We start from the raw sequence: 17,609 nt of genomic DNA, 5'->3' as shown, positions 1-17,609 counted from the left end.
GGGGACTTCCTCCTTCCCGTCAGGCTGGAGACTGTGAGAGCCGCCTTTAGTACTTGGAAGCAGTGAAGAACATGCAGGGTATTCTCTGGCTAATCTATGCCATGAATACCTGAGTGAATAAAGCTGACTTTAATTAAGCTCAAATTCCTGCTTTTTCTTCTACAGTAGACACTTGACATTAGCAAGAATCCCACATATGCAAATATTCAGGAAGACGGCTTTTCCCACAAAATGAAGTAAATTATAACTAAAACATTTAAGTGGCCCCTTCAAATCCCTAATGATTTTGTAAACAAGGTACTAAAGTCTTTCAACATGCTAATTAAAACACATTTATCTTGAGTCACAGTTCTGTGGAGAATTGTGTGTTTCCTGGGTACAGCTTCACATCAAAGGTCAATGCCTTCTCCACTTTTACTCAAGTTTTGTCTTTCTGGTGAGAAGCAATTCTGGTAAAGGCAAGAACATTCCTTAGGCAGTTTTAGGAGTCACTCTTGTTTCTGGAAAAGAACCTATTGCTTCACAGACCAGAGTCTCCACCAGATCCAACATGCCACTTGTTGACTCTGAAATGTCCATTTTCTGAGTCAGAGCACTCAGTCTTAAATGTCTCTATTTACCTCATTTGGACAATGGGAAGCCTTTCTTTTCTGTGCCACTTTTCACTGGGAAACATGACAAGTAGAGGATTGAGAAGCTGTGGTCAAAGGATCAAGTTCATGTGCAGCCCAGCTATCTCCTGCTACATGTCCATATATATGCCCATCATTCAGGAAGTGAGCTTCAAATTCTTAGCTCAGAAAAATTACAGGTGAAGATATGTCTTAGGATGTCAGGGCTCCCTAGAAATAGTTAATCCATTGATACCTGGATTATTCTGAACTTATGTTTCTTTGCTTTTAATATTCCAGTTTTAACATATGTTTGTTTTAATGATTTCAGGTTAATATTTTAGTCTATGGCAGTGGTTCTCAACCTTCCTAATGCCGCGACCCTTTAATACAGTTCCTCATGTTGTGGTGACTCCCAACCATAAAATTATTTTCGTTGCTAATTCATAACTGTAATTTTGCTACTGTTATGAATCGTAATGTAAATATCTGATATGCAGGATGCATTTTCATTGTTACAAATTGAACATAATTAAAGCATAGTGATTAATCACAAAAACAATATGTAATTATATATGTGTTTTCTGATGGTCTTAGGGTCGTTCGACCCCCAAAGGGGTCGCGACCCACAGGTTGAGAACTGCTGGTCTATGGTCTTATAGACATTTATCTAAATGCTCATTTGATTCCAGTACATTGAGATTAAACCATTTTCTTCCTTTAGGAATACATTTTTCCTATGCATTAACCATACTTCTACTTATTCCAGACCACTTAGTGATTTAGCACCATCTTGCCCAACACCTAGCTAACAGAATAGAAACAAGATAAAATTTGTTAATTAATATCTTTCATAGTAATTCAGAAATATTGAGAGAGGATATGGATATGATATGGTCTTAGGTCAAAGATCACAAATCTCAAACCCAATTCTGAATTCTGAATTACCAAGGAACCCTTTAATCAAACCACCAACCAGTCTTGAAGAAACAATTATTGTGTCCTTAAGTCCATGTCTGAGTCAATGGTAAAACTATTAACAAAATGGCCTTAGACCTCAGATTTATAGAGCCAAATGAACATGGTTAACTAATAGTTACTGAAGATAATGAGCACAATGATTAAGCTGAATAGGGGAATTATTCACGATTTTTGTTATTGCAAGTAGTAGAAACCCAACAAACTAGCTTTAGTGAAAAAGAGGAAAGAGGAGGATACTTGTTAGTCCTCATTGCTTGGAATGCTACAAGGAGAACTCTCAGAATTGAAGGAAGAACGGTAGGACCATGAAGTCTCAGAGCCCCAAGTCTCCTGAAGATTCTCATTCCAACCCTTACTTCTCAGCGTCTTCTCATCTTCCTCCCTTGCTTATCCTGTGAACAGACTCTTTCCATGCTCAGTGCACCATCACCTTGGCACCCCAATAAAGTGAGAACACTAGTTTCTCTCATCAAGAGTCCTGGGGAAGGACTATAATTGGTCCTGCTTGGGTCACATGACTGTTCTTTGGGTCAAACATTGTTGACAACAGGAAAAGATACTGTGATTGGCCAGACCTGGGTCATGTGATCACTCATTTGGCCTTTTTTTCCAGAAGGTTCATGGGAAACCTTGCAAGGCAGAGAACGATTGTTACCATGGCCCATTACACTAAAGTATCCAAAAAGGTAATTCTAATAATAACCTGGGAAGATCAGATATCTTGTGATTTACTATGAGTGACGAGTATATTGCATCAAGCACTATTCTAAACAGGAACAAATGTATGAAAGGGCAGAGAAACTCTCCTCCTAGCTGTGCAATTTGTCCAAATATCAGTGTAAAAATGTCACTAAATAATCAAATCCCATGGTCCTTAAACCAAAATTTCATCTTTTGGCTTGTAGAACTAAAGCTGAAGTTTAACAAGATGACCTCTAAAGTCTTTTCCAGTCTATGCACCCCAGTTAGAATAAAAATAGCACAATAAGAATAGTACACAAACCAAAATAGTGTACTCTTTTTTTTCAAGTATATTTTATTGATTTCTTACAGAGAGGAAAGGAGAGGGATAGAGAGCTAGAAACGTCGATGAGAGAGAAACATCGATCAGCTGCCTCCTGCACATCCCCTACGGGGGCTGCGCCTGCAACCAGAGTACATGCCCTTGACTGGAATCGAGCCCACAACCAGGGTACATGCCCTTGACTGGAATCGAACCCAGGACCCTTCAGTCCGTAGGCTGACACTCTATCCACTGAGCCAAACCAGTCAGGATGAAAATGGTGTACTATTAGTGTTATGAGCTATATTGTATTTCCCTAGTACCCACGAATCATAATTTTAAACCCTAACCTCCAGTACCTCAAAACATTACCATATTTGGAGATAGTCATTAAAGATTAAGACTAAATAAGGCCAGCCCAGCTGAGTGGCTCAGTAGTTGAGTGTTGACCTAAGAACCAGGGGTTAAGGTTTGCTTCCCAGTCAGGGCACATGCCCACGTTTTGGACTCAATCCCCAGTGTGGGGCATGCAGGAGACAGCCAATCAATGATTCTCTCTCATCATTGGTGTTTCTATCTCTCTCTCTCTCCCTCTCCCTTCCTCTCTGAAATCAATTTAAAAAAACAACAACACACCATTAAACAAAAAGATTAAATGAGGTCATTTGGGTGGGCCCTAATTAAATCTGAGTGATGATGTTATAGTAAGAGGAGATTAGGACACAGATGCACACAGAGAAGATTGGGTAAAGACAAAGAGAAAAGACAATCAGGGTAAAACCAACCCTGCCAACACCTTCATCTCTGACTTCCAGCCTTCAGAACTGTGAGAAAACAAGTTTCTGTTGGTTAAACCACCCCAGTCTTAGGTACTCTGTTATTTCATCCCTAACAAATTAGATAGTAAACAAAGGATTTCAAAAAGGGCTAAGGCACAGTTGAGATAAATTTAACATGTGGGGTGGAAGACCAAAAGGTTCTTTTAAGATTCTTTTCTAAAGTAGAATTCCCCCATGAGATTCAGGGGCCAGTACTAGTGACCTAATTATCTGAGGTGTACTAGTAAAAATATGATAAAATTGGTGAGAAGTTAAGAGAAATAAGGAGAGAAAAGTGGATAACAGACTTCACCCTTTTCAATATTTTACCAGGGCTAAGCATAAGGTGATTCTTTCATATCATGGCATTATAGTTGGCATGGCCAAATGGTGCATACCCAACCTCAGGGACCTGTAGGAGCCTGTCTCCTACATGACTTCGGGCTTACTGGGCTCCTGGTATGCGTCTCCATTGAGAATTTTGGAGTTCTCAGCAACCTGCCCTAACCCTTGGCTTTAAGAGGCAAATGGCTGAATGGCTGCTCCTAGTGATCACCTTTAAGAGCTCATCAGGCACAGCTTCCACTGAACCAAGCCTGTCTCACTTGATGACAGGAGGCTGGTAGTCCACACTGGGGTGACACCTGAACCTTCTGATTATAGTATTCTTGCCCTACCAGTCCTCCCTACCCCTGTCCCCTACATCACTGCTCTCCCACCAGGGACTCATCCCCCCATGTCTAGCCACACTTTACTAAAATAGAAAACTGATTCCTGCCTTCCTAGGCCTTCATCCACCCTGGTGGATATGCCTGGATCCTGGGCTTGCCTTACTCTGGTTCATTTAACAATTTGTTACTCTTGTCTTAGCTCTGACCTTCACCCTTTGGCAAATCACAGACACTGGGAGGTTCTCAGAACCAGGACCCACCAGCCTCTGCTTTTGAATAACATTAAGGTTCCAGCACAAAGCACAATGAGCATGTGGAAAAAGACATCCGTTCACCAGGAAACTGCCAACACAGCATACCCGCTACACAAAAACCTGACACTAAAGGGAAGCATTTTTAAATAGACTGATGGCTAAATGAACAGGGCTTGTGAAAATCATATAGGACTTTTGAGCTCATAAGCCTCATAATATCAGATCATCCCATTGGCAAAGCAGTGATCGTAAGGCTGTTAGGATGAGATCTGGAAATGGCTCTATTATTGAATATTACAATGATATTTGCCAACATGGGATTTTTGCTTGTGCGTACATTCAAATAAAATTTCTGGCCACCATTGTTTATAACGCAAATATATTAATATCTCCATATAACAAATTTCACAGAAGACAAATGAAATATTTAAATAATGAAAGCATTGTGGAGCTACTGAATACTGCATTTTACCTTAATGTTCTTTTTTCTTTTTTTATCACCCACAGACATTAAAAAACACACACCCGATAACGTCAAATGATGAGAAAGGCTACATTCAGGGAAATAAAGGAACCATAAATCAGAAAACTTTGGAGCTGCTAAAAGACACTTTAATTTTGTAGACAAAAGACTGCATTAAGGAGGAATAATGCAATAATAAAGGTGAACGAACCTCTATTGTCTGGCGTCTTTCTCTGTGGGAATTTTCCCACCCCTGACAGCTGTAAAGGGGGGAGGGGCACCGACTGTGGCTGCGCCTTTATTCTCTCACCCTTTTTCTCCCCAGCCCCTCCTCTTCTCCGTCAATAAATGTCTGCAATCATATTCTTGAGCTCCTGTGTGATTTCAAGGTTCATCTCTTCCATGCAGCTCAAACACTAATTATCCCAGCTGTAATTAGTAAGATAATTAAATACTGGCTCACTCATCTACCTTGGGTCGGGTCATGATTCTCCCAGAAGACCTTGAGCAGCTCCTCAAAGCTGATGTGCTCTGGCTGGTACACCACTCGGACTACTTCGGCATGCCCAGTTTTTCCTTGAAAGAAACAGAATGTACAACCAAAATTCACTGACAGCATCAACTTATTACAAGTTACTTATTAAAAAACAACCCACTAGACCAAGGCTAACATCCTTTTCTCTGAAGGGTGGGAGCATAATTGTGCTTCAGCTGAGGTTTTGTTCTAAGTCTCTGTCACTGGTTCTTTTCCCCTAAAAGCATGCAGTTGTCATTTATCAAGTTTCCTGACGATGCTGAATTCTCCACAGTGCTCTGTTTTTTTTTTAAATTTCACAAGAAAACAAGCTCGCGTTTTTATTTTTCCAATTTCACCCTTTTGAAACCTTATGGATCCCCTCTGACATAGTGCTTGAGATTTGAAACCCTGCAAAGGGGAATGAGTTGATTTATTTTTATCATCATCCCTTGCTGTATGCAGTAAGCTCAGCTGCAATACAGAGAGAGATGGTCCCAAATAGAGAAACTTGTAAAATGCAGACCTATAACTTGTTCATGTTAGATAAATTCATTAACAGAGGAACAATTTGCTGAGCTGTTAACACTAAGGCAAGGTCAGGTTCAGATACCCAGTGGGGCAGGAAGTGCTTTCTCAGCCCACTTTGTCTATGTGGTAAACAACTGCTGTAGCAAATGTCTGTCTCCAGCACCTGCGCCCATTCTCAAAGGTGGTCTCCAAGATTCTGTGGATCTGTGAAAAGGATATTTGCAGTATCACTTATACCTACGGAATTCATGCCCTTCCTTATTTTACAGTGTTAGGACATAGTAAATAATAGAACCGTCCATACAAACACCATCTCCATATTTAACTTTGTTGTCCATCTCTCTTTGGTCCTCTCATGTGTAGTAAAACATTTAGCCTCGCCTAAAGAGTTATCTGACCTTTGCATAGGCCTCTAGGTCGTGGTAATCATGTCACTGGTAGAAGTGGTGTTCTTTAGGGTGGGGCTCTCACACCAACAGCCTTAAGATAGAGACTGGGAATCTTAAGATTGAGCAGCTCCTCAAATCTTAGGATAAGGTTGGCTATACCCAACAATGTTAAGGTGAGGGCTAAAGACCAACCATATGACAGAGGGTGGGGATAACACAGACTGAGTTCCATTCTATGGACAATCATTCAATCTATCTATCATGCCTATGTAATGAAGCCCCAATAAGAACTCTGGACGCCAAAGCTTTCACCAGTTTCCTGGTGGGCCATACTCTCTGCATATGGTCATGCATGGATGCCAGGAAGTAACACACGGGCGAGTAACACCCTGACTGCATGGGACAGGACACAGAGGCTTTGCACTGGATCCTTCAAGTTTCTGCTCTATGCATCTCTTACTTTGGTCGATTTGCCCGAAAGAATCTGTAACTATGAGAATAACAGCTCTCAGTGAGTCCTAACAAACTATCAAACCTCGCCGGTTCCAGGAATCCCTTGAACTTACCCCTCAACTTGTAGTCCTATTTTCATATTTGTTGGTAGCCCCACCTTAATTCTCACAACCATCTTATGGTGTAGGCAGGGAAGGTGAAACTCCCATTTTACAAATACAAACATTAAAAGATGTGTAAGTTAGATTTTCACTGTCAAATAGCTAGCGAATTTCTGGACCATAACCTGAAAAAATACCTTCTGACTTCTTTCCAGGATTCTGTCTAACACATCAAAGCAAAGAGAGCAAAGTGAACATGAATCCAGAAAAGGAAAAAAATCTATTCATAATATTTTATCTTCTTTCATATTTAAATTTGTTTGATTATAGAGACAATAATTTGCAAAGAATATGAAGCTTAGAAAATGTGGAGAAGTATAGAAAAGAAAATGAAAATCATCTATACTTCTCCCTTATAAGTACTATCAATATTTTTTACTCATCTCTTTCTGGATATGTACTAGATATGCGCATGTACACACACACACACACACACACACACACACACACACCGCCACATACAACTTGTTTTAGTATAATCACTGCATCAGGCTTTATCCACTTACCAGCATGTTGTATTTCCCCATATCACTGAAATTTTTAAAAAATACCATTTATAGTGACTACTAGTATATAACACTCCAAAGAGGGTTGTACTATTATTACTTATTCAATCATTCCCTGTCATTGGGCATTTAGACTGAATCCTGTTTTTATCTATGAATATATCTTCTCACATTTCTGAGGCTGCCTCAAGCCATGTATTTGTGGAATTTCTAAATCAATGTATGTAAACGTTTTTAAGTTTCTTGATATCTAATGTCAAGCTGCCACTGGCAGCATATCTGAGGGCCAGTCTCAGTCACTATTATAATGTTTTTGATCATTACCAGTTTATAGCTACAATGTAATATTCTATCATTTTATTTTTAATACATTTAATTAGTGAGTTAAAAAGTCATGTTTATTAACTATTTAAATTTTTTCTTTTTCTAAGTCTTATAATGCATTTTTTATATTGGGTTATTAATATTTTATTAATTGGTCAGTCTACATAATTTTAATTCAAATGCTATAGTCATGTCAGTTAAGCATCTAGACAGATTTTATGCTAACAGATATGAAAAGAAAAATGAGGAAATTATAGGAAGAAGATACATTAAGTATAATAATCATGTTATTGTAAAACCACTTTTGATCTATTTTAAAATATTACTATTTTGTATTTTGAAATGTTTAAAGATATGATTTAACTACATAAGAAGTAAAGCCCTAAGAATATTAAAAATGGCAACAATATGTTACCAACATGACAAATAGAATTCATAAGAAAGGCATAGAAACCACACTAGAAATAGGCAAAAGATGTAATCATACATAGAAAGATATAAACATAAATCAAGACTAAAAAATGCTCACGTTTTTTGTGGTAAAAGGAAATAAATGCATATTGAAACATTAGGGTACCATCTCTTCCTTATTACATTTTGTAAAACTGCTTACAAGTGCCCTTGGTGCTGATGAGGAACTCTAGAACCTGCCTTTTCCCTTGACTGGTGCAGTGACTACACCCTTCTGAAACACCATTAGCATATGCAGAAAAGCCACACAGATTAAGAATAATTCACCCTAAGTGATCCAGACAATAGATCTCAAAGATATAACTCCAAACAATGGAAAAGAGACGTGTGCACACACAGAAAATTCACTCCATCATCATTACAATGGTGGAGTATTATAAGTAACCCATAAGTCAAAGAAACAAACAAAAAGAAGCAAATTATGGCAGAGCCACAGGATGAAATATCATGTAAACATTAGAATACAATGTCCCAACCTTGGTAAAAGCTGTTACTTCTTACTGAATGCTGATAAAATGACAAGCAGTTTCCCTACTTGATATTCTTTCAGGCTTACAACAAATTTTTCTATTGTGGAAAATATATATAACATAAAATTTACCATTTAACCAAATTTAAGTGTACAACTAAGTGCAATCACTTGTGCTTCCCTCACCACCATCCATCTCCAGAACGTACTCCCTATTTCCTTCCTCCTTTCAGGCGATCATCATTCTACTTCTGTCTCTTTAATTCAACTACCCTTGGTACTTGATATAATTGGAATCATATAGTATTTTTGTGTGTGACTGGCTTATTTCACTTAGCATAATGTCCTCAAGATTCATCCATGTTGAAACATGTGTCAAAATGTCCTTTCTTTTTAAGGCTAAATAATATTCCATTGTATGTATATACCATAGTTAGTTTATCCATCCATCCATCTCTCCAAGGACACTTGGGTAGCTTCCACCTTTTGGCTAGGGTGAATAATGCTGCTATAAATATGGCCATACAGATATTGCTCACAACTTTACGAGATGTGCTCCCCATTTTACATATAGGGAAGATGAGGCCTCTCCACAAGCTTTTTCACACAATGTCTCATAGCCAGTAAGTGACAGGATCCAGCGAAGATCCAACCAGGAGTTAATGGGAGGTGAGGCTTGGGCTCCTTGTACGACTCTGAGCCAGTCTTCAGATACCTAAAGTCACCAAGTGACAGAAAATAGAACACAGGCAGTGGCCCAGGTGAGAAGTCACAGTTGTGAGGTAATTGACATCCAGGCTGGCAAGACTTTTCCAAGATTAGGTTCTTCTTTTGTGGCAGCAATAAGGGGTCAGGAAAGATTTCCACTCACCAGCAAACACTTTCAGACATAATCTGAGCACTGACATTACTTTTGGAGAGGTTTTGAAAAATGCTTGGTTGTTTAAAAGAAACTATTACCATTAAAATTCAAGATCCACCTGAATTAATAAACAAAGTGTGGAGAAGCCTTCCTCAAACTCACCTTTAAGTTTCTTTACTTTATTTCTCCAAAGTACAAGAGCCAGTGTAAAAATACACAGTGCAAATGATCAAAAGGATTAAGGGGCCAGAAGCCACTTACAGAAGTGTCCACGCCTCCAGGAACTTACCAATGTGCCAGGCTAATTTGATTCCTGAAACCAATCTGCAAATACTTTCTGGTGCTTCCAGAGATAAAAGGCTATATCTTAAAAATACTTCTAGCTGTTTCTTCACATAACTTTGTGCAAACAGCATAATAGATGTGATGTGCAAACGTGCTTGTTAACAACTCACAGTAGCATGATAAGTGCTTTCACATTGTTCAAAAATATCTTGGAGAAAAAAAAAACAAATGAAAAGGATGAATATCCTCCCTGGGCATTTCCCTGTGTGGCCTCACGGGGTAGATATGAGCAGTCATTCCTTATAAGACAAAACATCCCAGAAGAGACATAGGGGAGAGTTCTGGGGTCAGAAAAATTGGGCAGTCTGGAGACCTCGGGAGCTTTTTAGGAGCCAAATCATCCATACACGGCCAGGTGTTTTTAAATAGCTCCCCAAGATAAATAAGCCGATTTTTAAAAGCCCTATGTCATAGCTCTCCATTCCATGGGGGGAATGTTGTCTTCAACTCTTCCAGGTTAGCCTGATTAATGTTTACTACATCAGGCAGGTGAGGAGAGAAGAGAGAGCAGGCAGGTGGCCTACTCAGTAGGACTGGGCACATGATCTGACATTAATAAATACACACAGGCCAGAACCGGTTTGGCTCAGTGGATAGAGCGTCGGCCTGTGGACTGAGGGGTCCCAGGTTCGATTCCGGTCAAGGGCGTGTACCTGGGTTGCGGGCACGTCCCCGGTGGGAGATGTGCAGGAGGCAGCTGATCAATGTTTCTGACTCTCTGTCTCTCTCTCTTCCTCTCTGTGAAAGGTCAATAAAATATATTTAAAAAAAATACACACAGATTGGAGAGATCATTGTGCTGGATTTTTCAACCACTGACTTCCCTCCATGTGGATGAGTGGCCATGCTGACCCCAGCCCTGCTCACCTGCCTGCGGACCAGTCCCCTAAATGGAATCATACTTACACGCTCTGCTCTGTTTCTGTCCCTGAATTCTATGCAAACCACACCACATGTCTTACTATGGACACAGTTACTACCCAGAGGAAGATATCAGATACAATTGATGAAACTTTAACACTTTACTGTATGGGTGAACACTGTTTTACTTATTCATTAGTTAATAAATATTTACTGAGTGCCTACTAAGTTCCAGGCATTGTGCTAAGTGCTGGGGATCCAATGGTAACGACTGTTAATATAGTGACAACAAAGAACACTTGCAGCCTGGGCACTGCCTGCAGTCTGGTCCAGGTAAGGAACTGCTCTCGAAAAGAAAAAGACTTGATCTATTTTATTTTTTAAATATATTTTTATTGATTTCAGAGAGGAAAAGAGAGTGATAGACACATCAGTGATGAAAGAGAATTATTGATCAGCTGCCTCCTGCATGCCCCACACTGGGATTAAGCCTGCAAACTGGGCATGTGCCCTGACCGGGAATCGACCTCTACCTCCCAGTTCACAGGTTGATGACGCTCAACCATCAAGCCATCCCTGCTGGATCTGATCTATTTTATTGATCCTACAGGCAAGATGGTGGGTAAAAGTGAGCTATAGCTATTTTTTCATTAAATAATAACTATTCTTCAACTCCCCTCAACTTTCTCAGCCAACAAGGCCCATCCAAACCGATAAACCAGATCAAAGAGCACACAAAGGAGCCAGAAGTGTGAAAGAAGAGGCAGAGTGGGGGATGACTAATACTGCCCCTTTCCCATATGAGATTGAAAACACTGCTTTCCTCTTGCTAATTAACTACAAAGAGGTAAGATGTCAGCTCAGTTTCATCTCCAGCTCCTGCAGGTAGAAAATGTGATTTCCAACAATGTACTCATTATAAAAAAAAGTCCTAATACATCAAAATTGGATGCCCTGTGGAGTTCATTATAGGATTTGAGGAGTGTCTATACTGTCACTTTATCTTGGCTTTTTTCTTTTGTCTCATCAGTCACTTAAAGTGTCCAAAGAGAAATGTAAGCTTTAAAAAGCTTCCTATTGATTAAAAAATAGAACAAATACTGTTGGGTGATTGTAATTTTTTTCTTTTCTTCCTTTCTTTTTTTTCTTTTTTTTGGTCCACCATGGGAGACATGGCAGGGAATTTATAATCCTTTGGCGTGTATTTAATACAGACACATCCTTCCAAGATTATTCTCTCTGAGGGGTGATAGCAACACAGTTGAGGACTTGATCAAGAAAATTGCTCAAGAAAACAATGACAACCATTAATCCTCATGCTCCTAGAGCTTTCTTACTGCTACAAAGCTAACTAGTAAGTAACTAGTCCAGGAGTGAGCAGCTTACTAGTTTCTGTATCCAACCTGCTGATTTTAGAGGCAGGCCCGCACATGCTTTGAGCCGATTTCTTCAGAACATGAAGTGTATGAAAGGATCTGTGTGGCTGGGCTGATCAATGCCTATTTCCTAGACCAGCACCAACTCCCACGCAGCCATGAGATGGGCAGGAATTATGAGATACTGTATTAGCAAAACTAACCTGCCAAGTCGAGAATCACGGTACCCTTGAAGCAGAGAGATCAAACACAGCTTTATTAAATGGCCTGATTTAAATTTAAAAGGGCACCGCACACTGAGAAACTAGGACTCCTTGATGCTGTTAAATTATACCACCAAGTCAAAAATGAGTCCTACTTGTACCTTGTTATTAGTAGGCAACACAAGAGTGGTTCCCAACTGTGTGCCTTAGAGTGAAACTTTAAAAAAATGCTCCCATCTCCCACTTTACCCACACTGGGGTTCTGATACAGGAGACCTAGGGTCAGTCCTGGGAATATTCTCCTCACAAAGCCTTAAGGATGCTTTTAATGCAAAGTTGGGAAAAGAAGCCATGAAATTAGGCATTTGATAAATGCAGCTATATCAAGGAAGAGAAACCAGACAAGATTTTTTTAAAGTCTCAGGATTGTAAGGTGCTCGAAAGATCAACTAGCCAAATGCCACATGGTTTTACACCACTGCAACATCCAGATGAACATCTCGAGTGGTGGGACACACACGATTTCACAAAGGCATCCATGCCATTGTCGGGATGCCCTAACCGCTGGAACACTGCACCTTTACTGAGGCAAATCTACCTTCTGCTTGTCTGGGCTGTGCCTTTGGGGTCTACTCACTCCACAATGACTCCCAAGGAGGCTACAGGTATAGAGCTTCATAGGCCAGATAAAGGGCACTGACTTTGGATCAGAAGAGCTGTATCTGAGGGCATAATCTTGAATACAAGCCACTTATCTTCTCTTATCACAGTTCCTCATCTATAAGATGGGGATACGAACATCTGTCCTATCAATCTTAGAGTATGGTGGAGAGCACTAAATAATAGATACTGAAGGGAAAGCACTTGGGAACTTACTGGCAATCTATGTATCAGTACTAGTCTCTCTACATCACATAGTACCAGTGATAAGCCATGTCATAATGGAACTTCACTATATGAAAAGCTGCCAACCATTTAGAATCCATGTTAATACAAACAGAACTATATGGAATACTCTCCAAGCAAAATTGGGTTTCTTTGGGCAAACTGCCAAAAACAGGTTTTCCTAAAAGTGTATGTGTTCCAAATGAGAGTGAAAAGATAGCTAGAGCACTTTTGGAATCATGATAACAAAAGAGGTCTTCAAAACCAAGTCAGATGTATTTTCATATTCTTCAAAAACCATCCGAAATGCTTAATGACATGGAGGAGAAAAGGCACCCCAATTAGAGCTCATCTTTGCTAACACTGTGGCTGCTTATACAGAGGTTCCAGAAGAGCTACTTCAAGTCATCCAAGGATAATAACTGCCTATTCATCTGGCACATAAACCACATTACAGTTGCTTTTTAAGTGTAAGTGGTAGCAGCATATTCTCCCAATTTGCATGGTACGTTATTAATAACTAGAGGCCCAGTGCACGAAGCTCATGCAATGGTATGGTCCCTAGCAGCTGCTGCTGCTGGCTGGGTACTCCCTTCCTTCCCCCAGCTGCCTGCCGCCTCCACTGGCCAGGGCCTCCCTCCCTTCCCCTGGCCTGCCCCCTGGTCGAACTCCCAGAAGAACTACAGTCGAGGGGACAATTTGCATACTATACTTTTATCATATAGGATACCCCAAACAGGAATGTCTTGGCAGGATCAGCCAGAAAGCATGGCTCTGACTTATTTAGCTGCCTAAATTAATTAACAATAAGCATAACTTATGCTTAGTTTAAATATTTTTTAGAAGAATGGAACTATGAACCAGCATTTAGATTTGTGCATAACTTAGCCTCAATCCGATATACTGTTGGTGGTCTGGGAAAGTCTTGGCTTTGTCTACCTATTTGGTACCAAAAGCATCACTTATTTGGTCCAAAAAATATATATTAATCCAACAGCCTTATCTTGAAAGCATGTCAACAAGATGAGCAACCAAAGCTTAATCTTAATTTTAAAATTGTGTAAATATCAATAGAAATTCTTAAAATATCAGCTGATTCTATAAATTTAGTCAAATATAGTCTAATTCTGGCATTCTCAATGGGGTTGTATCACTTCCAAGGGAGGGGGGAATTGGCTCTTGGGAGACAAAAGCATCTTACATGTTAAAATGATATGGCCCTCCAAAGGGCCACCATACACAACCTAACATACAGTATATCTGTGATATTAAATTTTAATCAGGGCAGGAGACACAATTAGGAAAGAAATGGCTAAAAAGACGCCCTAGGGCAGGGGTGGCAACCCCTCCCTCTCTTATAATCTTCCATTTACAATTTTTTTCTTAATATCAACTTCTTTATTTTTCAGATAAATTCAGTGTAGGTGCATCTTAGATAAATAAATAATTTTACATAACAAGTTATCTTAAAGACCATAGACATGGATTGACGAGAGAGGGGAAGAGCAATTTCTATGCCTCTGCCTTACCTCTCCCTGCCTTCCTAGAGCATCATCATAAACTGTGTTTTTGTCGCTCGAATGAATTTTATTATTTCTTCAAGGTTCTTCACATACGTACACCTTATAAGATATCAAGTAGGCGTAACATGTTCTCAAAAAATTAGGGTTGGCACGCAGAAGAATTTTGAGTCAGAGATTTTGCTGGTTTGGACATGCACTCACAAAAAGGTTGCCCACCCCTGCCCTAGGGTGACTATAATTTTTAAAGGTTGAGAAACAGTGGCCTAAATTAATTCAATTAATACAGCAATACAATCACATTGACAAAATAGCTTCCTTAACATCCTGCCTCATTTTCACTTCTGGATAGGGTTTGTAATAGAAGGCAACCACCAGCGGAGGGATTCGTTCAACATGGACTCATTGAGCAGCTAGCATTGGCCCTGGGCACTCTTTTGGGTGCAGCTAATACAACAATAAGTTCCTGGCCAAAAGGAGCTTATAGTCCAGGAGGGCAAAGAAACACATGAGGGGAAACACACAGGATAAAGCCATTACTGCTAGGAGAGGGATGTGTTCAGAGTTCTGTGGAAGCATATAGGGGGAAGACACATCAAAGGAGAGGATGACCCAGCACTCTTAATACTATACTCTACCATAGCCTCCCGTGGCCTCTAGACCTCTCTCATGACAATTTCACACTTGTCAGACATTCAGGCAGTCCAAAACAAAAATGGGGAGCATTTATCTAAACTACATGCCTTTGCCTGTAGTTATTTTAACCTATGAAGGGAAATTAGGCCCTCAGCAAAATTTAATCAGGCCAGGACACTAAGACCAAGCATATCACATTAACAGGGTGCATGTCCCAATTTGAAACTTAATGTAACTTGTTCCATATTAACCCAAACCCTGCACTGGATTTTTTGTTCCTTAAGTGGAATAGTACTCTATATGTCTGGGATGATGACAACAATATTTTAGATTTGTGTAATACTTTTTATATGCAATAATTATCTATGAAGTCTTAATAGTACCTCCATCTATTATTACATTTATTTTACAGATGAGAAAACCAAACTCAATGAGGTCAAATTATTTGCCTAGTTAAGATTATACAGTAGGTGGCAGAGCACAGTCGTTTGGGTCGTGGCTCCAACCTAGTCATTGACTCAGTAACATCATGCTCTCTCCCCGTAAGCCTTGGAGCTAAGGGTAACCACTAAATGACTGCTGCCTATGGATGTCTATAGATCCAAATTCAGCTGTATTCTGATTGATATTGGGATATTTTGGCCTTGATTAGGAAGTCTTTGGTGACAACCAGTAATTAATTTAGGAGCCCAAAGACATGCCCAGAGGAATAAAACCAAATGGGCCATGAGCACTGAGAGTGCTGCCAGCATATTGATTTGGATAATTACTTAACTTTTGTGAGTCTCAGTTTCCTCATCTGCAAACCAGGTACATATAAAAATGCCCCAAAACATACACACACACACACACACACACACACACACACACACACACACACAGGTTTTGTTAACTATAAAGTGTTCCAATTCTTAGATTCCTCTTCTCCTCTCTGTCCCATCTTGGCCAGGCAATACTTGAATAAACATGAGACTGAGTCATGGTTATATTAATGGCACTAAACCAATGATAGGAGACATCCAAAGACACGTGATACAGAGCCTGCTCTTGGAGAACTCAACTAACGGCACAAGCCAGGAAGTGTTAGGAGCCACAGCAGAGGTGCGGGGAAAAGGAGGAAAGAGAACAGGGAAGGTCTCACAGAGGAAGTGCATCTGAAGTGGGGGCTGAAAAATGAGTGCAACTTAGACATCCAGAGCTGAGGATGAGGGTGTTTCAGACAATGAAAATGACAAGCACCATGGTGCAGAGAAGGGGAACCACAGAGTGGATACGATGGCTCAGATGAACTGATCCTCAGTGTTCCTTCTGGCAAACACGGTGCTGATGGCCATGTTACCACAACACCCACGGTGCTATCTGGTACACCCGCATCTTCTGCTCCCACCCATCAAGGGCTTGGTTACCAAGTTAGCTGTGTTTGTTCCCAAGCCTGTTTAGACCAATTGTACTTTACATTGCAATTACAAAGTTGAATTAAATAGCACACTGTGAAGAAAAGAAATAGTTTTATTGCTATTAAGAATGAAGTCGAATGCTTTAGAAAAACTCAAAGTTGTTTAAAATAGGTGTGGCAAGACCACTACATAAGAATGAGAAGGGTCCAAGAAATCTATGTCATTTCTATACACCAATAATGAACTTACAGAAAGAGAGACTAAAAAAGCAATCCCATTTACCACTGCACCAAAAAAATTAAGATACCTAGAAATAAACTTGATTAAGGAGGTAAAGTCCTATATGCAGAAAACTACAGGACACTGAAAAAGGAGATAGAGGAAGACATAAACAGATGGAAGAACATACCGTGTTCATGGACTGGTAGAATCAACATAATCAAGATATCCATACTACCCAAGGGAATCTATAGATTCAATGCACTCCTCATTAAAATGCCAATGGCATATTTCACAGACCTAGATGCATTTCAAAAATTTATATGGAATAAAAAAAAACACACAAAAACAAATAGCCACAGCAATCTTGAGAAAGAAGAGCAAAGTTGAGGGGGTCACAATACCAGATATCAAGCTATATTACAAAGCTACTGTTCACAAAATAGCCTGGTACTAGCACAAGAACAGACACTTAGAGCAATGGAACAGAACAGTGACCCTATAAATCAACCCAGGCCATTATGCTCAATTAATATTTGACAAAGGAGGCAAGAGCATACAATGGAGTCAAGACAGTTTCTTCAATAAATGATGTTGGGAAAATTGGACAGATACATGCAAAAAAAATGAAACTAGACCACCGACTTACACTATACACAAAAATAAACTCAAAATGGATAAAAGAC

The 17,609-nt window shown here is 39.8% G+C and overlaps 1 protein-coding gene across 3 annotated transcripts in view; it reads right to left on the bottom strand.

The window, feature by feature from the left end:
* Positions 1-17,609, bottom strand: part of MSRA (methionine sulfoxide reductase A) — a 388,021-nt gene that overhangs the window by 111,072 nt on the left and 259,340 nt on the right. For all 3 annotated transcript variants that reach the window (XM_006774771.2, XM_006774773.2, XM_006774772.2), the window contains one exon: positions 5,273-5,377. In XM_006774771.2, the coding sequence (XP_006774834.1) occupies positions 5,273-5,377 (105 nt within the window). The remainder of the gene's footprint in view (positions 1-5,272; positions 5,378-17,609) is intronic.

The sequence above is a fragment of the Myotis davidii genome, unplaced genomic scaffold (genome assembly GCF_000327345.1).
Source record: "Myotis davidii unplaced genomic scaffold, ASM32734v1 scaffold524, whole genome shotgun sequence".
Lineage (NCBI taxonomy): Eukaryota > Metazoa > Chordata > Mammalia > Chiroptera > Vespertilionidae > Myotis > Myotis davidii.
This window is presented reverse-complemented; position numbering and strand designations above follow the sequence as displayed.